At 40.6% G+C, this 23446-nt stretch overlaps 1 protein-coding gene across 3 annotated transcripts; it reads left to right on the top strand.

Annotated features, from left to right (window-relative positions):
- Window positions 1-2362: 2362 nt before the first annotated feature.
- LOC149836983 (cellulose synthase-like protein G3) lies at window positions 2363-21520 on the top strand. Of its 3 annotated transcripts, none has more exons than XM_090005719.1 (6): window positions 2363-2985; window positions 4468-4617; window positions 8176-8301; window positions 17576-18025; window positions 18820-19170; window positions 20803-21520. In XM_090005719.1, the coding sequence occupies exons 1-6, from the start codon at window positions 2398-2400 to the stop codon at window positions 21349-21351; spliced, it is 2214 nt and encodes a 737-aa protein (XP_089861845.1). In that variant the 5' UTR covers window positions 2363-2397; the 3' UTR covers window positions 21352-21520. The 3 variants fall into 3 exon arrangements, with proteins under 3 accessions (XP_089861845.1, XP_089861847.1, XP_089861846.1); XM_090005721.1 differs by having other exon boundaries at window positions 17720-18025; XM_090005720.1 differs by lacking the exon at window positions 8176-8301.
- The last annotated feature ends 1926 nt before the right edge of the window (window positions 21521-23446 follow it).

The following is a 23446-nucleotide window of genomic DNA, read 5'->3' on the forward strand; positions in this document are numbered from 1 at the left end:
TATTGACCCTCATTCTCGTAGTGGCCATATAATGTTGCCATTATAAACATACCTCTAACGACGATAGCTAAGGTCTCCGGTATCGGTATGTTTATAACGGCAATATAGTTAACGACCATATAATGTCACCATTATAAACATACCTATAACAGTGATATCTTAAGGCACCATTATAGACATGTTCGTAATGGTGACATTTGTTCGGGGTCAAGGTATTCACGGGGATATCTAAAGTCACCATTATTGCTCAGTCAATAGTGACAACTTTTTATATTGTTGTTAAAGAGTCACTCACCGTTATTGACCATCATCCTTGCAGTGCATGTAGGCAGCGACGAAGTTAGGGGTGGGCGGTCGCCCACCCCAGAATTAGAAACCGAGTCGACTCGAGACTCGGCCGAGTCAACTCGACTTGGTGCCCAACCCCAAGTCTATTGCGACTAGGCCGAGTCAGGAGTTGGGACATTTCAAAAAATTAGGGATTGAGGTTTTCCATTTCATTTTCGCCGTTTCATTTGTGCTGCTGCTTCACCCATGCCCACCCCTGGCTCCACCACTGGTGCCGATGTAAAGAAGCATCACCGCCGTTCAACGTCACGCCGATTGAAGGCTTGAAGCAGGTTGGTATCTCTCTCTCTTCCCCTTCTTCTTCTTCTTATTTTTCTTTCTTCCGTGCGTGGTTGTTGTTGTTGATGTTGGTTGCTGCAGCATCGTCCTTCTCAGATGTGTATGGGTACCCTCCAAAACTGCGCTTCCGCCCCAAGGACATACTGCCCCTCTTGCCTAGATAGGTCTTCTGGCCCATCCTCAACACCCTCTACGGTGCGTCCGACCTGCTCCCTTCCTTTGTGGGTGTCGTCTCTTCCCCGAACTCATCCGTCCAATGGAAGGGTGCTTGCTTTTACAAGAACCACGCTTGGATAATTCAACAATCGAAGCGGCAACCAGTGGGGAGGAAGCACTCTCCATATTAAGGTACTCATCCTTTATGTTTTCCTTATTTCTTTTTCTCTTTTTTCGCCTGCTGAAACTTAGAGGTTTTGTGTTTTTTTTGGATAATCGAAAAGACAAACCCAAGAAGTATAACAGGCAGAGACCAAGCCCCTACCTCTTCGCGTATTTGGCAGGCATGGGCGAAGCCTCTTGCCTCCTCGTTTGTGTCTAGCGGACAAGGGCCTCGCTCCTGCCTCTTTGCTCTTCCGGCAGGCAGGGCGAAGCCCCGACCTCCCTCGTTGCCTTCATTAGGCAGAGGTGCAGCCCCCTGCCTTCCCGTGGTTGCTGACAGCAGGTTAGCAGGGGCTCGCAGCCCTGTACTTCTTGGGTTTGTCTTTTCGGTTATCCTAAACGATTCATGATTTTGGTTTTCGATAGAACTGATGTTTCTAAGCCTTAAGATTGGTTCTTTAGACTAAGATCTTTTCGAAGCACCAATTAAATTCCTGGCAAGACATCTTGTTTTTGGTTGCTTCACGGTGTAAATTTAAAAATTTTTGGGACTAGTAACGACAGATGGTTGCTTTAGCTTTGATGATGTAAACTTTGTAAATTTATGCTTTTTCCATTGGTTTGGGCTCCTTTTCTGAGATTTTCTGAGGACAATCAAAAAATAAAGCAAAGAATTGGGCTTATCCATTCATGATCTGTAGTTTTGATGTTTATCCAAATAAATGGATCGTCCTTCAAGACCATAGCATTGTCCCTGAGACCCGAAGTCTGCCCACCCAACAAAAAACTTCTGGCTCCGTCACTGCATGTAGGCCTTGATTTTGATGGAAGCTTGCATCACCAGCAAGTTCCCTTACACTACAGGAAAAAAACTGTCATTGTGTTCCCCCCACACAGTTGAGGTCACTATCAGGATATTTGGCTTTCATGATTCATGCATCTCCTTTTTGCTAGGGAGAGTTTAGTTTGAAACGGTGGAAGAGTTGGTTATACTGTGTTAAATTGTATTTCATGAAGGAAAAAGATGGGAGAGAAGTAACAATTCTTTTATTGTCAGCAGCATCCAATGCTTCCATGACACGTGGTCAACTAAAAGTAAACATGATCAGATCCAAAATGGATTAGATCCAGGTCCATTTTGTCACAGATCAATAATTCCGAAATTGATATGTTCTAAGAGAATGAGATATTTTCTTAAATTAATGGTCGGAATAGGGACAAGATCCAAACAAGATCCAATCACACAGGAAATAGTCAGGCCTCTTTCCCATACTCTCCACACATGACCTAGTGGAGGTTGTGTCTGAACCCGGACCCACCTCTCTCTCTCTCTCATACGTCTATATATATATATATATATATATATATATATATATATATATATATATATATATCTACCCACCCACAGGCCTGCTCAGTTCTCACCTTCTCTGTGGGTCTTGTGTGTGAGAAATGGAGAAGCCACACCTCTCACTACACACAATCCAAACACTACCACAGCTCTGGTTCAACCGTTTCCATGCTGTAGTTTATACATGTGCACTCTTTGGCCTCTTCTACAACAGGCTCCTCTCTCTCCTCCAAGCCCCAACCATCCTCTCCTTCACCTCCTTACTCACCATCATCCTTGCAGACCTTGTGCTGTCCTTGATGTGGATCCTCAGCCAAGCCTTCCGCTGGACCCCGGTGCGGCGACAGGCCTTCCCGGAGAACCTCAGGGCCAAGCTCTCCGATACGGAGCTGCCAGCTCTGGACGTCTTCATATGCACTGCAGATCCCTACAAGGAGCCTCCGATGGATGTTGCAAACACGGCGTTATCGGCCATGGCGTTTGATTATCCTGCTAACAAGATCTCGGTCTATGTCTCGGACGACGGTGGGTCTAAGCTCACCCTCTTTGCTTTCATGGAGGCTGCTAGATTTGCCAAGCGATGGATTCCCTTCTGCAAGGAGCATAAGATAAAGGAGAGGAACCCACAAGCTTATCTCGCTAGTGCTAGTAACAACGACCATACACTGGAGGGATGGAGGGACTTGAAGGTAAATTCTATGTTTGTTTGTGCATCATATGCTTGTCAGCGCAATTGACAAATACGTACTTGGAGGTTCAGCCTTTTGTTACACACACCCTCCACATGGCTTACTTGATAAAATTCATTTGGTAAATTACCATTACTAACCTATAATTATCATGCTATTTCATCACCATAGTTCTTTTCTCTCTCTCTCTCTCTCTCTCTGTTTGTTATATATATTTTTTCGTATATGAGTAATGGGTCGGTGCTAATTGGGCTTTTTTCATTTTATTTTTAAATCATGGCCATACAGATGTGATCTATGTAGTTGGTTTTATAAGGATCAGCTCTTGAAGCATTCGATTTCAACACATGGGTGGGTTTTTATAAAGTTTGAAAAATCAACGGTTCAAAACCTTTGTAATTTTTTGAGGCTCCAAACATCATTTTTTTTCATCAAAAACACATAATCCAGGTGTGGATTCTTAGTAAATAGACCATGCCCAACACATTTATAGGCACCGAACCGCCTAAAAAGCACCAGAGAAGCTGAGAAACCCATTTAGCATGCGGTTTAGCACCAAATGGGTTTAGCACTGACCCATTTTAGTATGCATATATATAGGTGGTACCTGCCTACCACTTTTTTAGCCTACAGTCAACTTATCAGGTTTTGAAAAGTTTTTATTTTTATTTTTTCTAGAATCTGACCATACAGATGTGATCTGCATGCTTGATTTTGTAGGAATCTACTCTCGAAGACAGCTAGGTTTTTATAAAATTTAAAAATTAATTGTCTATAATTTTAAAAAATATTCAATGCTTAGAAAATTATATTTTTATCAAAACAACATGATCCAAGTGTCATTTTGTAGCAAATCAATGGACGAACTGCAGTGTTAGATTTATGAAAAAACAACCCCAAAACACCTATTCACTGGGGTTATAAGCTGACGGTAGGCTCAAAAAGTGGCAGGCAGATACCACTTTTCCATACACACGTGTATATATATACCTTCCTTGTCCTTATCAAAAACTAGAACGGACTAATTCTAAGTCAAATGGTTGAGAAATTCAATGCCACTATTTATACTATTCCTGAACAACCTTACATGGACACCAAATAATATGAACTAAGCATTTTAACGGCTTTTCTTTTTTGCAAATATGAACTTATAAATGTTTTGAACATGTTCCATTTGCTAGGAATCAACTGTTAAGGATCATGCTTTTTTGATTAAAAAATTATTTTTGGATGCTTGAATATTTATGAAAAAATTTGATCCATTGATTTTCAAGGCTTAAAAATTCATATTTATATATCTCATTCCCATAATTCAAGAGCTGGCACCTTAAACCATGCATGTAGATCACATTAGTTAGAGTTAGCACGTGTGGTGTGATCTCTTGTTATTTTTGCATATTTTTATTTAATGCTTCCTAAGCAACTATAACTATATGATCACACAGTAGTTGATTGTTTGTTTTTAATTAATCATTAATGAAGGTCATGTACGAGGAGATGAAAGAGAGTGTAGAGACTGCACTAGAAAGAGGGGATGTGTTGGATGATCAAGTTATCAATGAAGAAGATCGAGAGGCTTTTAAGAAGTGGACGGCCGGATTTACTCGCAAGGATCATCCTACTGTCATAGAGGTTGTCTCTCTCTCTCTCTTTCTCTCTCTCTCTCACACACACACACACGCACACACGCATCCCTATAATGGGCCAAGGGTGGTTCTTGTTTTATGCCACCGTCGGCATAAAACATGAATGTGGGGCCTGCATTAGGACGGTTCTTGTTTTAACATGTGAGGGCCAGAACTCTGTAGCTGTGAGCTCCATGCAATATGCTGTCATGTGATTGACTAGTGTCACATAGCCATGGTACTTAGGCTCTTTTGATCTCAACTCCATGAGTAATCTCCCCCTACTCACAAGGAAATGTTTTCCTTTGATTTTGGCTTGCAGCTAAATACATGGGAATTCGGATCTGGGTCAGATTTGAAATAGCCAAAAAAATCGCAAAACCTTCATCCTGGATTTGACCCATTTGCGTCCCTAATGGGGTGCATCCTTTGAGATTTGAATATCGGAACGTTCCTTTAACTTGGGACAATCAAACCCTTCCTAGCTATGAGTGTGTGTGTGAGAAAGAGAGAGGGGAGCACTCAACTACAAAAATATATCTACACCTTATTCAAGTACCGTTGTATTATGCATATGTTGCAACATTAGTTACTTCGGTCAAAGGTGTTTTTATCATAGTAACGGATATAAGAGTGTGTGGTTGCAGTTGAAAATCCATGAATTTTATTGGTATCCAGAGGGTACATATCGCTAGATGCCATAATAAGAAAATCCAAAAAAGTATAGACCTTGCATCAAAGAATTGTCGCAATCTTCTTAAGATAAAATCAAGGGGCCACATCCAATATGGTGTTCTACTTAACTCAATTTGGTCTTTTCTTTTTCTTTTATTATTTAATAAATAATAAAGTGGCTGCCTCTATCCTGACAACCTCACTACTTTACTGTTGCACCAAACAATGGCAGAGCCGATTAGGTCATAATGTATATAACCGATCACTTAGAAATTGTACATCTGCCTTGAGAAAAGTGCCAATGGTTCCCAACACACCTCCATTAAGGTTATGTTTGGGAGTAGGGATGGCAGTGGGCTGGGGCAGGAGCAGGGGCAGGGGCAGGGGCAGGGGCAGGGGTGGGGGATAAGGTCTCCAAATCCTACCCTCCATCCCAGCCTCTATCCTCCCACGGGTTTTGATTTTAACTTCCATCCCTGCCTCCATCTTCGTTTCATGTCCTTTGTCTCTGATTCAAACAGAGTGGGGCCCCGTTTCTCCTTGTTCCATTGCCATCTCTAAAGAAGGATTGGGGACGGGGCAAGGCGGGAACCGAGGAAACGAACGGGGCAGAGCGGGGGAAAGCGTAAGTCCATCCCCACCTCGGTTTGATTTTAACCTCCATCCCCACCTCCATTCCCGTTTCATGTCCTCCATCCTATATCCAAACAGGGCAAGGCGGGGCAGAGCCCCATTTTCCCCTGGTCCACTGCCATCCCTATTTGGGAGCTGATGTTGGAGAGGTGATGGAAGTGAAAATCAAAATGGGAGATGAGGCTTTGAAAATGGCCTGTCTCCACTCCTAACACCAACCTCATCTTCCAAAAGGGTTCTCACGCATGTGGAGTTTAGAAGTGTCAACAGGTCATATTTGGTTCGGATCCAAGTGGAATCAGACTTGATTTTCGGGTCTGAACCCAAGTCTAATCGGGTCCATTATAATAGAAATCATACAGACCCGATAAGAATTACATGAACCAGACTCGAACCATACCTAGTAAAATAATATTTTTTTATCATTTTTACATTGAAGTATTATAGGTCTTAATCGAAACTCGGATCAGGCCCGAGTTTGATATAAAATTTATTAATCAGACTTTGAGATCTTAATCGGGTCTTCTTATTTATCACCATACTCGGACCCTATAGAGTTTGGTTCGGGTAAACCAGACCCATTGACACAGACTCTAGTGGAGTGGAGTTAGGTGGTATCAATTACACCCTCATTAAATATCATCTCCACTTTCATCTCCTTTGCCCGAAAGGGGTTTGGCATAGTGGGATGGGGGCCTAAGCCGCTAAGAGTGTAGGCTCAAATCTGATGGGTATCATCTCTTGCACAAGCCAAAGCATGGGGGGCTTCTTGTACAGAGTTTTACCCTATCAGATCTTGGAGGCAGTTTCTTCATATAAATATTTAAAAAAACACCCATCTTGTCTCATCTCGGGCTTCCAAACAAAACCTAAGTGAAGCGGTGAGGATTGAATATAACCACAAAATCTTTATTTTCAGAGTAACCAAAGAATCGAATATACACCATACCTGACCTGCCCTTGTGGGATGACCCTCATGTAAAGTATATATATATTTTGAATATTTATAAATTATGGGAACCCGTGATGTTATCTTCCTTCAATAGAACAAAAAATGATAAGAAAATTATAGTCCAAAAGTTTCTTGGGATTGATTGAGCAAAGTTGTGCATAGGCCAATTTTGCTGAGAGCTTGGGCGTGGAAGTCAAGAATGTCCTTCTCCCAGATCATAATCCATGAAGACACAATTGGGATGACCACGTGATCTGGACCATGGAGCTCTATAATCAAACAAAAGTGGTTGTTTTGTGGGCCATAAGCAAGTCAAGTCTATGTCCAAATCCAACCTCAAGTAGGTTCTAACCTGGTCCAGCATGATGAAATTTTATGGTGCTGGACATGTATCAGGGAATAAAATGGGTGAACCCACATAAAAACCTTCGCAAGTAGGTGTCATTAACTGAGATTGGATCTGGATATTTTTTGCTGATCCATTGAGACCCCCTGGTTCCATAGGTTGGTCAATATGATGGGATCTCTCTCTCTCTCTCTCTCTCTCTCTCTCTCTCTCTCTCTCTATATATATATATATATATATATATATATATATATATATATATATATGATCATATTGAGTTGAGCATCCGAAGAGCTAAAAATCGTAGGTGCGGATCATTGGACCTCATATATGAATTCCACATGATTCAAATGTTATGAACCAGTTCTTGGGTCGTGTATTTTCAACAAAATACATGAATTTATGAGTTGAGAAAAAATCACACATTATATGCCATTTATTTTTTAAAGCTCATAAAATCGTGCCTACATGTCATAATAAAACTATTTAAGAGTTGATTCCCACTAACAAAACCATATAAATAACATATGTAATGTTTAAAATTTAAAAAACTTGTATATATATATATATATATGAGCAAATATACGGTGGCTCTATACCACCATACCTTATGGTTGCACACTCTTGTTTGCATATATAGATCTAGCCACAAAATGGTAAATCTAACGGTAAAGATGTGTTTATTATGATATATTTAGTATATTTGAAGGTTTTATCATGTTTAATACACCATAAAATTCTATTTTTGAGACAATGAAAATCAACACCTCATGGTTAGAATTTGCTTTTGAAGCTTAAAAGTTAGATCTACGTAATCCGGGTATGTACTACCATAAGCTATGGGTGATACAATACCACCATCCAAACACTATATATATATATATATAACAGCTTGATGCACGTTGAAATTCATTTTCCTGTGGGTATCTCACTTAGGTCTATTAAATTTTGTTTGGCAGGTGTTGCTAGCGACAGATAAGGATGTTGATGCGATGGGGCATGCCATGCCCAACCTTGTCTACATGTCAAGACAAAAGCGCTTGACATGCCATCACCATTTCAAGGCTGGAGCCCTCAATGCATTGGTAAGTGAACAAGTATGTTGACCATGTTAATGGTGATTATGATGGCCATGAGATGGCAGTGGGTGATGCTTATACGCCTTCAAGCCAGTCCCATGGTGACTGGAGAAGCAGATCTAGCCTTCTCTGCCCTCCCACATAAAAAGGGAGAGGGTGTCCCAATGTACTGCCCCCCTCCCCTCCCTTGCGTATTCTTCAGGATGCTCACCCCTTAGATGGTCTCACTTTATTGTTTTTCAATGTCATCCATGGATGGATGGCACTGGAAGGATTTAAATTGGACGGCTCAAAATGAGTTGTTTTGAGATGGCTTTTGAGTGAACCACTAGTTGGCATCTAGGACTTGTTTAACTGCTTGCTTATGTGACACAAACCAATCACACAAACTTTCTAAGTGGAGAGCGACTTGCATTTTATTGTTGTGGGCCCCATAGTATTAGGGGCTTAGAAGCGAAGGCCCCTACGACATAGCTTTAGGTAGTCACAAACATCGAAAGCAAGCATTTTAAGTGTATAGGCAAACTCGCAACAAACAGGCAGAAGCGAAAGCAAGAGTATACACATGCACAAGCACAAAGAGAGCAAGGAAGTAAGGATGCATAAACTTTTTTATAACAACTTGTAAGCAAAGTACATAAAGAGGAGGAGAGAGAGGCCAGATACATGGAGTTCTTAAGCCAAAAGCCATATACAAGCATTGGAGAGTGCCAAAGAGGTATATACATAAGAAACAAAAAGGTGAAAACATGATGGTCTAGAACACACTCTCCCACTTAAGTTGGTGCCGTCCTCGATGCCAATTCTTCATGGTAGTCCTCAACAAGTTGACGATGTAGAAACATGTGGGTAGATTTTTCTTAGGTAGCTTCACATTTTGGTAGACCTTTTCACTGCACTAACTACTTCTTGACTTCGTCGAGGTAGTTATTAAAGTGATTGAGGATGACTTTGGGTTCTCTGCTTGGGATATTGACTGTTGACAGTGTGCACTGCAGAATGAGAGCATGTTGAGGCATGCTCTATTAAGGGTTTTCTTCATCTTCATGGAACAATTTCAGGTTGCACACATGAAAGACCCAATGCACTTGGAAATTCGATGGCAAGTCCAGCCTCTACGCTAAGTTCTTAATGCGCTGGGTGATGGTAAATGTGCCATCATACTTGAGAATAAGGCCTTAATGGTGGCCATTAAAGATAGCTCTGCAGTCGAGAAAGCGCTTTGCCAACACCTTATCTCTAACACAAAATTTTGCTGTTCGACATTTCTCGTCTGCCCATTTCTTTATGCGCTTGGTCGCCTTATTCAGATACGTCTTTGCGAACTCTGTTTGATCATGTCAGTTCCTAACGAATTGGTATGCATAAGGTGCTTTGCCATATCCTTACGTGGCAAGAAAGTACAGAGTCTGCGACTATTGTTCTATTGCAACTTTAAATGGACTATGACCAGATGACTCACTATTTTTGAGATTGTAGCAGAATTGAGTAATATCAAGTAAATCAACTCAATCTCTTTGATTGACACTAACAAAATATCGCAGATATTCTTCCAGCATGCCATTAATCATTTCTTTTTGCCCATCAGTTTGAAGGTGAAAACTTGTGCTGAAATACAAATTTGTCCCCATCAAACGAAATACCTCTCGCCAAAATTTGCTAGTGAAGTGGCATCACAATCGTTGATGATGCACTCAGAGATTCCCCAATACTTAATCATATTCTGCACAAAAAACTTTTCAGTATCGACAATTGAGGAGGTGGTAGGGCATGTATGAAGATAACATACTTTGAAAATCTGTCCACAACCACATAGATAAAACTGCAACCTTGAGCTTTTCACAAACTCACGATAAAGTTCATGGTGATGCACTCCCATGGATGGCTTGACACTGGTAGAGACTCCAATAATCCTCCAGGTCTCTGGTTTATGTGCTTGTCGTAGTGACAAATTAAGCAAGTCTGCATATAAGCATCCATATCATCATGCATTTGCGACCAATAGAACACACATTCCAACAATACTTAAGTCCTTTTCTGCCTGGGTGACCTACCTTGATGCTATCATGTCACTCGTATATTAAGCACCTTCGTAAAGTATCCTATCGTGAAATATACAAACGATCTCCTGTGGAGTGAAGCAAATCGTCTTCCAACTAAAATCTCTGTGTCTATCATTCTTTTACCAATGCTATAAGCTATTGGGCCATTTGATCATTCCTCAAAGCTTCTCTAACTTGCTCAAGAAGATCGCTCGTCGGTTGGCTAACGTTACCATCCCAAGCGAGCAGTGATGCAAGTTTCGCCTTTTGACTTAAGGCATCAACAACAACATTGGTCATGCCAAGCTTGTACTCAAGGACCATAGCAAATTCTGCCAAAAAATCTTGCTAGCGGGCTTGTCTTGGATTCAACTTCTTCTGAGTCGAAAAGTAGCCCGTCACAACGTTGTTTGTGCGCACAATGAATTGTGACCCCAAAAAATAGTGTCTTCATGTGTAGAAACAATGCACAATTGCTAACATTTTATGCTCATATACAATATATTGATGCTTGATGTTATTCAGCTTGCGGCTCTCAAATGCAATAAAATATCCTTCTTAGAGCAACACCTCTCTAATCGTGAAGTCAAATGCGTCGGTTTGTACTTTAAATGGTTGCTAGCAATCTTGCAACCTTAACACAAGTTCTTGTATCAGAGTGCACTTCAACTTCTCGAAAGCTTCCTGACACACATCATACCATAACCATGGCTTGTCTTTCTTTAGCAGACCAGTGAGCAGGGTGGCGATATGAGAATACCCATTGATGAAACATTGATAAGAATTTGCAAGTCCCAACGTGAGAACCTTAGCAGGTGGCTCCCATGCTTGAATAACTTCAACCTTCTTGTGGTCCATTTTAAATCTACCTCCTCCCATAATATGACCAAAGAAGTAAACTTATGCCTAACCAAATAGGCACTTTTTCTGCTTAACGTACAACTCGTGATCCTTTAGAGTCTGAAACACAATCTGAAGGTGTTAGATATGTTCCTCTATAGAGTCGCTGTACACCATTATGTCATCCAAGTAAACGATGACAAACTTATTAAGGTATGGGTAAAAAATCTTGTTCATCAAAGTTGAGAAGGTTGCGGGTGTGTTCGTGAGGCCGAATGGCATAACGAAAAATTCAAATGCCCCATAATGCATTATACAAGTAGTCTTCGCTTCGTCTCTTTCAACAACTCTTACTTGCCAATAACCTGATCTCATGTCCAACTTAGAGAAGACCTTAGTATTTTTGAATTGATTAAAAAAGTCTGCGATTAAATGAAGCAGATACTTTTTTTTCACTGTCGATTTATTCAATGTCGAGTAGTCGACACACAAATGCTTCAACCTATCGTGCTTTGTTTAAAATAGCATGGGTGCTCCAAAGGGAGCTTTGGACAGTTAGATGATCACTGCTTCGAGTATGTCATCCAAATGCTTGCATAGTTCATGTAGCTCAAGAATTGCCATACGGTATGAAGCTATGTCGGGTGACCGTGCACCTGACACTAACTCAATCTGATGGTTTACCTCACGCTTCTAAGGTAGCTTTTTCGACAGTTCAATGAGTATAATATTGTCGAACTCCTTCAATACGGGCGCTAGGGACCCTGGGATATAGCGACTTCCCTTGTTTTATCTGCTGCTCAGATTGTAATGATAAAAGTCTCATCACCACTTTTCATGACTCTTTTCAGTTGGAGCGTGAACACCAAGCGCTTGCGATGCTTCTCTGCAGGTAGTGTATCAACCATGCAAGACTGATTCTCACCCTTAAAGCTAACAACGTTAAGGTAAGGCATCGACACTGCCTTATTTCTTCTCAAAAATTCCATTTTAAGGATGACTTTGAAATTATTCATTAGTGCGATTGAAAATGTGGTTCTTCCTCACTAGTTATGGATTCACACTAGTGCGTTATAGATAACACCGTAGATAACCTTTGCTTCAGAGTTAACTGCTATCATGCAATTCTCATTCTTTTTCCATTGCACTCTCAAACGTTCTGCTTCTTCACAAGAGATGAAGTTATGCGTAGCACCTGTGTCTATCAACACCTTGGTGAGTCTTTCATTGAGCAAAAGTTTCAAGTACATCAGTTCTTTGCATAAAGGTGGTTTCGCAGTAGCTGTCACCTTCACTGCATTCATCATCTGTATTGTCCCAACTATTGACGCCTCTGCAGGTTGATAAACTTTCTCACCCTGAACAACATTCACAACTTAGGGTGCGTGGTTATCTTCATTCCCTTTACGGTGATTCCTTTTGGAACACTTATCGGCATAGTGATTGCCATGGTAGATACGCCAATCACGATGACGATAGTTGACCTCTTGAAAGTCGTTCATATTCCGATTGTTGTTATTATTATTCTGGCCAACTTGTTGGCCCTGATTCTGATGGTTCTCATGACCAACATTCTGTCCATTGTCATTCCTTCAATTATCCCTTCGATTATTATTGTTATAGTCATTTTCATGCCGTTTAGCTTGAAATAACGTGTTGTGCATATTGAGATCAGAAAGTTTTTCTGCAACAACAAGCACCACAATGAGAGTTGGAGGATCATGCCAAATGAGTTTCGTGACTGCCCACCCCTACAATCCATGTCTGAAGTAGAACAACCGATCAACATCGTCCATGTCCTCAATGTAAAACATCACCGAGGTGAATGCCTTGACGTAGTCATGAACTGACCCTGTATGTTTTAATGCTAGCAACTTATTGTGAGCCAATCATTTTTGGACAAAAAGAAGTTACGTAGATCTTTCTTGTGGTCCTCCCATGAGTCTACTACGACAAGCCCGCGTTGAATATTGCCTAAACGACGTCTCCACCAAAGAGACGCTTCATCCGCAAAGTACATCATTATAGTGTGTAGCCTATCTGCGTCTCCCTTTACCTTAGCAACATTAATATACTTCTCTATCTGATAAATAAAGTTTTCGAGGTCTCTCGAGTTTTGAGTAGCTCTATACTTTGTGGGCTCAAATAGCTTGATATGCGACCTATCCACATGCACCATAGCTCCACCAGCTGGGACAATCCTTAACTGCCACTTTAACTTATCATTCTTTTGTCTAACAACATTCATTTCTACAACCATGATGTTGAACCGTCTTAGCAGATCATCAAACTTTGTGGCAAGATCATCCACCAAATCCCCAAATATAGTAGCAAGACTTTCTACAGAGTCCTCCACCCCTCTACTGCAGTCTTGAACTGCAGGTTGAGATTCATAAAAGCAATATATGTCCATTAACCAACTTCTTCACGTTGGTCACTGTTCTCGTCAGCTCGGCGATATGATGCACAATAACTAACACACAATCATCAGCCATGAACTCTTTTTCAGAAAGAACCATACTCCTTGAAGGAGTCATGATATATTTTTTCGATGCCATTATTAATCCCAATGTCGACAAGGTTCTGGTACCAACTTGTCACGAGTTTAAAAGCGAAAGCTCTCATAAAGTAGCTTTAAGTAGTCATAAACACCAAAAGCAAGCATTTTAACTGCACATGCAAACTCGCAACACACACGAAAGAGCGAAAGCAAGAGTATGCACATGCACAAGTACAAAGAGAGCAAGGAGATAAGGATGCATTAAACTTATTTATAGCAACTTGTAAGTACATATAGAGGGAGAGAGAATTGCCTGATACACGGGATTCTTAAGCCAAAAGGTCATATATAATATACAAGCACGGGAGAGTGCTAAAGATGTATGTACATAAGAAACAAAAAGGTGAAAACATGATGATCCATAACACATAAAATGGGCTCACATGATTGGGTTGTGTCACATAGGTGGACAATTATGTGATTCTTATATCCTTGCTTGTGTACCATTGTCAAGATTGACATCCAAGGTGTTCACCAAACCCGTACTATCAAGGGTACCGCTGACTTGAACTACTCTCCGATGAAATTGAAATTTTGATTTGGATGGATTTGCGAATTTGTAATTACATAGTTGCTACATTTTTTATGGCTTGTTTAACACAATTTACACATAAAAATGAAGATTTAAGCATGAAACCCTCCATTTTAACATGCAAGTGAAACAAACATGCCAACTCTATTTTTCAGTAAGCCCCACAATTATCATGGGTTTCTTTTCACGTTGACCATACATTTACTATGAAGATTCATACCCCCCCCCTCCCCGCCCCGGTCTGAAAGGATTTACCTATGCATTTTTCCACACATGGGATGGCCTTTACATCATGTGATGCCTTTCTCATGAAGTACCACTACAAGAAAAATGTTAATTAGCGATGAATTTTTTTCGTCGCAAATTTGTGACAGATTAGCTAGAGAAAACTTTCATCATGAATCCGTCGCTACTAAACGACAGATTAGCGACAACAATTTTTTGTCGCTAATTCTCAATACAAGAAAAATATTTTAGCGACGAATTTAGTGAGAAGATTTTTCCGTCGCTAATTTGCGATGGATTATCGACAACAAAATTCTCTCGCTAAATTCGTCGCTAATTTTCGATTTAAACCGACCCATCAAGAGCGCAAACTTTTCCCTCTCTCTCCGTTCGAAATTTAAACCGACCTCTCTATCGCTCGATTTAAACCGACTTCTTCGTGGAGGGCGACGAAGTTCGAATGACTTGTTCATGGAGGGCGCAAAGTAGTTTGCTGCGGCCGGGTTGACGCCATCGCGGATGAGGTCATTGACGCTGCAGAGGTTCTTTCAGTAGCCATTTCCTCGATCGTCGTCGGTGAAGCATATCAAGGCATCCCTGGCCAAGTGGCAGGGAAAAAAGAAGCAGAAGCGGAAGGGCTGATATCGGAGGACGGTGACGAGGCAGAGTGGCCACTGGACAAAAGTTTCACGGAGGACGACATGTCTGATATCGGAGGACGGCGACGTCAGAGAGCGCGCTGGTTATGTGCAAAAGAGCCCGCAGAGGCGGGCCGGTCTGCTTGTGTCTAAGACCCTGTACAACGCCTGTCAGGTGCAGTACAAGTCCGGCTTATTGTTGCCGGAATACCGCCCAACAGGGAGCATATTTTTTTTTATTTTTTTTTTAAATTTAGCGATGAATTAGCGACGGATAATGTCCGTCGCAAAACCAAATTTGTGCTTATTTAACGACAAATCATGTCCGTCGCTAATCTGTCGCAAATTAGCGACGAAAGTAATGACTGATAAGTTTTGTGGCTAATTAGCGACCAAAAATTTGTGATGGGTGTGATCCATCGCTAAACAGTTTAGCGATGAATATCGTCCGTCGCTAATCCACGGTTTTCTTGTAGTGTACTTTCTTATTGGAGTGGGAGTGAAACAAGTGACCCCTAAATATTTGCTCTATCCAAATTTGAAATTTTGAACCAGATCAGATCTTAAGGTCTAGATCCAATTTTCCTTTATCCAGTCAACTTGATATCTGACTGGATAAGGGAAATTGGATCCATACTCGGGGAAAATGTATATGAACAGAAAGTTCAGTTTTCTTGGCCCCATTGTCAGCTTTAGCCCTACCAACAATTCAAACCTCAAGCTTTGATTGGTGGGCAATTTCCCCTAATAAATAAGAGTGTCAATCAATTGACCTGGCCCATATGTGAAAAGAAAGGTGAGGCCCATGCTTGTGATAAGAAAACGGTGAACCCAGAGCACGGCTATCATAGTGACAAATCTGGCGAGATTTATGAAAATCTCGCCAAAATTAATATCGCAAGACATTTCTTGAAAGTTAAAAACTGTATTTTCCCGTTATTTTTTGTCAAAAATATAATTATCATGTTTTAAACATGGTATTTATGTTTTTATCAGTTATTTATTCTAGAAAAATAGTGTGTGATTTTATTTTTATTTATTTATAAAATTTTTATATTTTAATTTATTTTATATTTAAAATTTATTTTTATTGCCAAGTTTTTGCCAAAAAAATGCAAGATTTACAAAAAAAGAAACAAATTTTCACGAGAAGCCCATGAGAGTAAAGCTATATAGCCAACTCGCATATTTTTTTGTTTTCTTTAAGTTTGGTTTGTTAGGCCACATTTGACTTCATATGAATCAGAGTCACAATAAAATCCTTGTGATTCTGAATCCCAAATAAATGAGAAAACGACTTATTGTCCAAAGTATAAATGAGAAAACCACTTTTTAGCCCAACCTACATCAGAGTCTTCCCAGAAGCGTCAAACACTTATAAAGTGTTCGGCCTTTTTAAGAGGGGAGAGCTACGGGGGCAGCCACTACGTGGCCCTCTCTAATTGGGCAGAACACTTATATAAGTATTCTGCCCAGAACAGGATCTGCATCCCTGTATCCAAGCATTCGTGTCTCACTAGTTCCTGTATATTACATAGTCGTCGATCACAAATATTGCCCAAGGCTAGCTTCTCGAGGAATAGAAAGGGATGAGGTTTTTAAAATACCTCACTATTCACAATATTTACTAGCTGTGAAAATCCTGACAATTTCACAAGATTTTCTGGAGCTCACATATTCTCAATACATGGCAATATTATTAGACATTGTCATGATTTTCTTAGTTTTTTATACGTTTCCCTTTAATTATTCTTCTTATAACTTTAAGTGTAGCAAGATTTAAAAAAAAAATCTTGATACATTTATAGTAAAAAAAATGGATATGTTTTAAAACAAACTATATATATATATATATATATATATATATATATATATATATATCACGAGATTTTCCTTGATGAGAAAACTCGAGAATGAGATTTGTAACAGATGCATTATAGGGAGGCTGGCCCAACCCAATGGCCAAACTACTAAGCATAGTAGGGACCAGGGTGAAGGGTGGAGAAAACTTTCATAGGTAAATTTTCTCACCCTTAAAATGATATGCTTTTATTGGTCCATCTTGCCCAGAGAAAATGAATCACATGTTTACCAATGGGGGCTCCGCCTGGTTGGTAGGAGCTGTCAGTGCACGTATCCTTGTGGTGGGATGTTGCAGGTTCAAACCCTGGTGGTACATTGATTGATAATTGGTGGGTGGTCAGCCTAACTCCAGCTTGCCTTTCAAAAGAAAAAAAATGAATCACATGTTTGCAAAACAGTAGACTTTCATCATGAGAAAATATATACTACTTTTTCATGTGAAAAATCATTTCACAGGTTCGCCAAACGTGTACAAGACTTAGTGATACGCCTTATGTTCATAACTTATCCACAAACTAAGTAGCATATTTGCACTTGTGACTACAAAGCATTGACATCAGCTGTTCTTGTACATGTGAAGCTAAGGGTATCATCTGTGATGAGCAATGCTCCCATACTTCTGAACCTGGATTGCGACATGTACTCGAACGATCCAGTTGTACCGTGCCGAGCTCTATGTTTCTTGCTTGATCCAGCTCTAGGCACTGATCTCGCGTTCGTGCAGTTCCCCCAGATCTACACTGGCATCAACAAGAATGACATCTATGGCAACGAGTATAAGCGCCCGTTTCAGATCAATCCTTTGGGTATGGATGGAGCACAAGGTCCAAATTATGTCGGCACTGGGTGTTTTTTCCGGCGCAGAGCTTTCGCCGGCAAGCCTTCATCACCACCACATGCGGAAGTCATACTGGAAAACTCTTCCTGCAAGAATGAAGGTAGAGAGCCAATTTGGTCAGAGGCAACAATGGAAGCAGCTCATCATGTGGCAGGGTGCACTTACGAGCAAGGAACTGAATGGGGTTCCACTGTAAGTATATGCCCATAACCATAACACAATATCCACTGTATTTTTTCTTTGAAAAAACATGATCCAAGAGTCGATTCCCACTAAATAGAGCAGCTAAACACATCTAACGGTTCAGATCTACCATAAAACACTTCAAACTATGGGACCTATATAACGGGGCAAAATCAGAAAAGAAGGCCTAATATGTTCAGTTCTCATATATATATACATATATGTGTGTGTGTGTGTCATAAGTGAACACTATAGATACCGGCTACCTATCCTGTTTGTGTGTAACCTCTACGTATAGATCTGTTTGCATTAATTTTAGGCATGAGAAATGAGTTAGATATGAGGTGTGTCATGCTTGACCCGACTTTGTATTTAAGTTTTGGAGAGTGGTCTGGTTTCAAATCCAGATATGACTCGGATCTCACCAAGGAAACCTGAATCTTTGATCATCTGATTCATTGTGATACTAAACCACCTCGGGTTGAACATCCTGCCGGGTATCCCATGGGCTCTCTCGCGTACCCAGCCCGAGATATATAGACTGGGATTGGGTTTCTCTTTTCAGCCTGACAGCCACCCATCTTGGCATTTCTCGAGATGTGTGTGGTGACCATCTCGAGTTGAGATGGATATGGTGATCCGCTGCTGCATAAAAAATGGCATCATAAAAGAAAAAGAAAAACAATCATTGTAATACATCTCGAAGGTCCCATTAAGTATATAACGTCGATTATAATTATCATTGGTTGTAGATTTTGGACTTGTTTGTTTATTTTCTAACAATATTTTATGCTTAATTACAGATTGGATTAAGGTATGGGTCCGTGGCTGAGGATTTTTACACCGGCTATCAGCTGCACTGTGAGGGATGGAGGTCAGTGTTTTGCAGTCCACCAGAGCCATCTTTTGTGGCCGACTTCCCCATCTCCCTGAATGACACGCTGGAACAGTGCAAGAGGTGGAGCGTAGGGCTGCTTGGAGTGTCCTTCTACTGCTTCAAGTGCCCTCTTACCTATGGCACCCGAAGGGCCTCTCTAATCAATGCCCTGTCCTATGCACACTATTCCTTCTGGTCACTGTGGTCCATACCCGTTACCATCTACGCTCTCCTCCCACAGTTTGCTCTCCTTGTTGGTCTACCTCTCTTTCCTAAGGTCTCTCTCTCTATATTATAGACACATGCAAACATCTCTCTCTCTCTCTCTCTCTCTCTCTCTCTCTCTCTATATATATATATATATATATATATATATATATATATATATATAATGAGAGGGTGATCGGGGAACACTTACACCCACATGGTAGAAACCATGCGCATAGGCTGCATTTTTTGGACACTGTGTGATGTTGAGAGATGGAGTTGACAAAAACATCCTCTAGTGAAAGGTGTTGAAATGTGGTCTTGGGCCTGCCAACACCAGTCAGCAATGCCACTACTCCCAAACAGTAAGAGAGTGAAGACATGGCAGAAACCACAACACAATGGCCGATTGAAGGCTCACAAACATAGCCATAGATATATTCAACATAATTTATGTGATAGAAGACCTAGAGGGTTTGGGGAAGTGGGATGGGGCCTAACTGTTTGACGGTCAGTCAAGGTTCAAATCCCATGGGCATCACCCCCCTACTGCATAAGCCAAAACTTGGCGACTCACTGGGGTTGAAGGGTGACATGGACAGAGACCGTTAGTACGGCAGGCTGAGCCAGCACAGCTAGGACTCTATGCGCCTGGGTCAGTTTCTGATCCGAGTAAAAAAAAAATTTGTTTGATAGGAATCATGGTTTTTAGATGTGAAGATAGGACTTTGTAAATCATGAAATATTGATACATTGTGAGCACTTAATTTTTGAAGATCTTAATAAACCTACATGCAGGTCACAATCACGTGATCCAATTAAAATTTATTTTCTACTAAGAAATGTACGTAGTATTTACCTGTAAAGCAAAAAAAAAAACTCTATTATGAAAAATTATAGTTTTTACCTTTTTTTATGACAAAGGAAAACCCTGACCGACTATTAATGACCCACCTTCCTATGAGGTAAAACTCTAGGTTGAGGATACAACCACCCAACCTTACGTACCCCAACGGTGATAAAGCAATAGCATCCCCATGTGTCTGTGGCTTGACACAGGATCCCACTGACCACATGAAAACTTATAGTTTCTATTAGGTATGGCCATCATTTAATCTTGAAATTAAAGCCCTTATATATGGAAGCCCACTTATAACTATCATCTGTAGTTGTCCCATCCATGGCAACCATTTGTAACTGTTATTTATGTGTTGCTAATCCAATTATATTTGAAACTGATTAATGTTGAACCGTTAAATTGATCATATGACTCGGTGAGCATGGAGCCCAAGTAGCTATTATAGAGATGAAAACGGTTCCCATCTGAAACAGCTAAATACACTGGGATTCAGATCGGAATGGGATTTGGAACAGCCAAAAATTGCAAAACCTACATCCTGGATCCGACCCATTTACATCCCTAACCCTAAGGTTTTACATCCAGGAGGAATTGACAAAGGGGCGGTTGTGACCATGAATCCTTCCCAACTACCCTACATGGGTAGTTCCTTCAGTATCAAAGAAAAAAATGAGAAAACCTGGATAATTTCATGAACTGTACTTCAGGACGTTATCTTTTTCAAGACATTGTTCACTAATTAAGTGGGATAGTTGAGAACTATTCAGCAGTATCACCTTGATAGCAAAAAACAGCTTTTGCATAACTAGCAAATGAAAATTGACACCATGTTTTTTCTTATAGGCATCTGATCCATGGATCTATCTCTACACTTACCTCTTCCTCGGCTCCTATGGTCAAGACATGATTGATTACATCATGGAGGGAGGCACATTTGCAAGGTGGTGGAGTGATCAAAGGATCTGGATGATCAGAGGGGTCTCTTGCTTCCCCTTTGGCACTCTTGAGTGCTTGTTGCAACATACAGGCATCTCTACGTCTGGCTTCAACATAACAAGCAAGGTTGCAGATGATCAAGTCACGAAGCGATACAAACAAGGCGTGTTCGAATTCGGCGTCGCTTCGCCACTGTTCTTCACCATTTCTGCAGCTGCAGTAATCAGCTTAGTCACACTGATATTGGGTGCAGTTAGATCGGTGATTCAAGGGGCTGTGGAGGATATGTTTGTTCAGTTGTTCATCTCTGGCTTTGTTGTGGTGAACTGTTGGCCCATATATGAGGCCATGGTGCTTAGGACGGATAGCGGAAGGATGCCAAAGAAGATCACCATGTTGGCCGGGTTGGCTGGCTGTGCTTTCTATTTAATGGCTGAGTTTGCTAGGAGAAATTAGTGTACCTGATACCTGAAAACTTCTGTTGGTGAATCAGACCCACAATTAAAGCCCTTTGAGTTTGTAATCTTAAACCTTATAAAAGCATAAGGGTTAACAGTGCCAAAAATTAGATGAGTTTGTAATCTTAAATCTTATTAAATCCCTTATGGGTTAAGAGTGCCAAAAATCAGATGCTTTATAGCCTTTTTAAAATTGACATTCTTGCCACATGGTGTACGAATAATTTTTTAAAACTTAACGAGTTAGCGTTTATAACTGTTATTAAGTGGACTAAAATCTCTCTCTCTCTCTCAATTCTTCGTACCAAGCACTGCTTATCCAAAACGCTTCTCCCCTTAATACCTCTCTTTCCATAAATGCTTATGCACTCCCCAGATTTCAAACCTCTCTCTCTCCTAAATTATTCGTACCAATCATTGCTTATCCTTATGGGTTGGCATCGATTCGGACCAGTTTAGAGCTCGGTTTGGCTGGCCGGACCGAGCTAATTAGTCAACTAATTAGGTAAAATAATAAATAATTAACAAGTTTCATGTACTCAACTAATTATTTTTTTAGTTTTCATAAAATTAATGCAACTATATAATTAGGTAAATAATAATAGTTACTAAGTTACTATGTAATTAATTATTTTTTAAAATTTTATATTATTAAAAAAATAATAAATAGCTCAAGTCTGTCGGGCCGAATCAGTAGCCCGCGGCCCGACCTGGCTCATGTGTATAATGGGTTGGGTTTCAGCCCTGTAGCTAACGGCCCAGAGCCTAAAACCTTGACCCAAACCCGGCTCATGGCGGGCCGGGTCGTCTTGGTCCATCGAGCTGTCCGGCCCATTGCCCATCCCTACTTATCCCCTCAAAACGTATCTTCCTCTACCTCTCTTTCCACAAATGCTTATTCTCTCCCCAGATTTAAAATCTCTCTCTGTTTTCTGTTTTGGTTGATGGTATCATAGCCACAACCGTAAGTGTGTTACGGTCTGTCATGGCTTCCTCCACCAGTTCAACCACAGCCTGCAAATACTCATATCCCACGACATTCAATGTTGCCAACTTTGTATCGATAAAAATTATATTCCATGGCGATCACCCCGTAAGGAGTTTATTCCACTTCTCCAAAATCTTGACACAATGAAGAACTTGCAGAACACAGAGAACAGTATTTCTGCAAACCAAAATGCAGCATTATTTACTCAATGACGGAAAAAATAACTTCAGGAGGAGCGGATATCAAAATTAACTCACGTTCAAGGGACATGGGTTCATGCAGGTTGGACAACAATCGCCTAGAGGATCATGCCAACGGGTCCAACACCAATCAAAGCTTCCACAATATTCAACAGGGTGTTGGTCCTAACAACAGGCGAAGCTCTGGTCAGGCCAAGGACAAAGAGACGGTCGGACAGATATGTTTTAAATCGAACATACTTCATTAAAATTAATTCTATCATAGGTTTAACCAGATGTACTAGGGTGGCGACATCCCGCAAGCACTTGCTGCCATGACTATCTCCGACAACTAGGATCATGCCTGGTTTCCTGATATGGGTGTGAGTGCTCATGTAACTGCTAATCCTGGTAAGCTTCAAAAAGTTTAAATTTCATGGCCCTGAAAAAATAATGGTAGGTAATGGTAAGAGGGTTGACATTACTCATGTTGGTTTTACTATTCTTGATCTTGATAAAGGGAAATTAAAATTGGATAATGTCTTGGTTGTCCCGAAGATCAAGTGAAACCTTATTTCCGTGATAAAGGACATCTGACCAGTCTTTAATATTTGAGTTTTTTTGATGATCTTTTTATGATAAAGGATAAGGAGATCAGGACAGAGATAACATCGGGGCGTAGATGTGGGGATCTCTAGAGCCACGAACCAAGGAAATCTTCTTCTCTTCAAGGCAGAGTACGGTTGATAATAAGACTTGGCATGAACGTTTGGGGGCATCCAAACATGAATGTTATTGAGTTTCTTGCAAAGAAATAAGTTCATTAGTAGTATTGGTAATCAAAATAATCATGTTTATTCCAATTGTACTGTGGCAAAAGCATCAAAACTTCATTTTCAAGTTTTTTAGTCTATTTGTGTTGAACC

This window comes from Nuphar pumila, chromosome 5 (assembly GCF_984573655.1).
Source record: "Nuphar pumila chromosome 5, dmNupPumi1.hap1.1, whole genome shotgun sequence".
NCBI classification, from domain to species: Eukaryota; Viridiplantae; Streptophyta; class Magnoliopsida; order Nymphaeales; family Nymphaeaceae; genus Nuphar; species Nuphar pumila.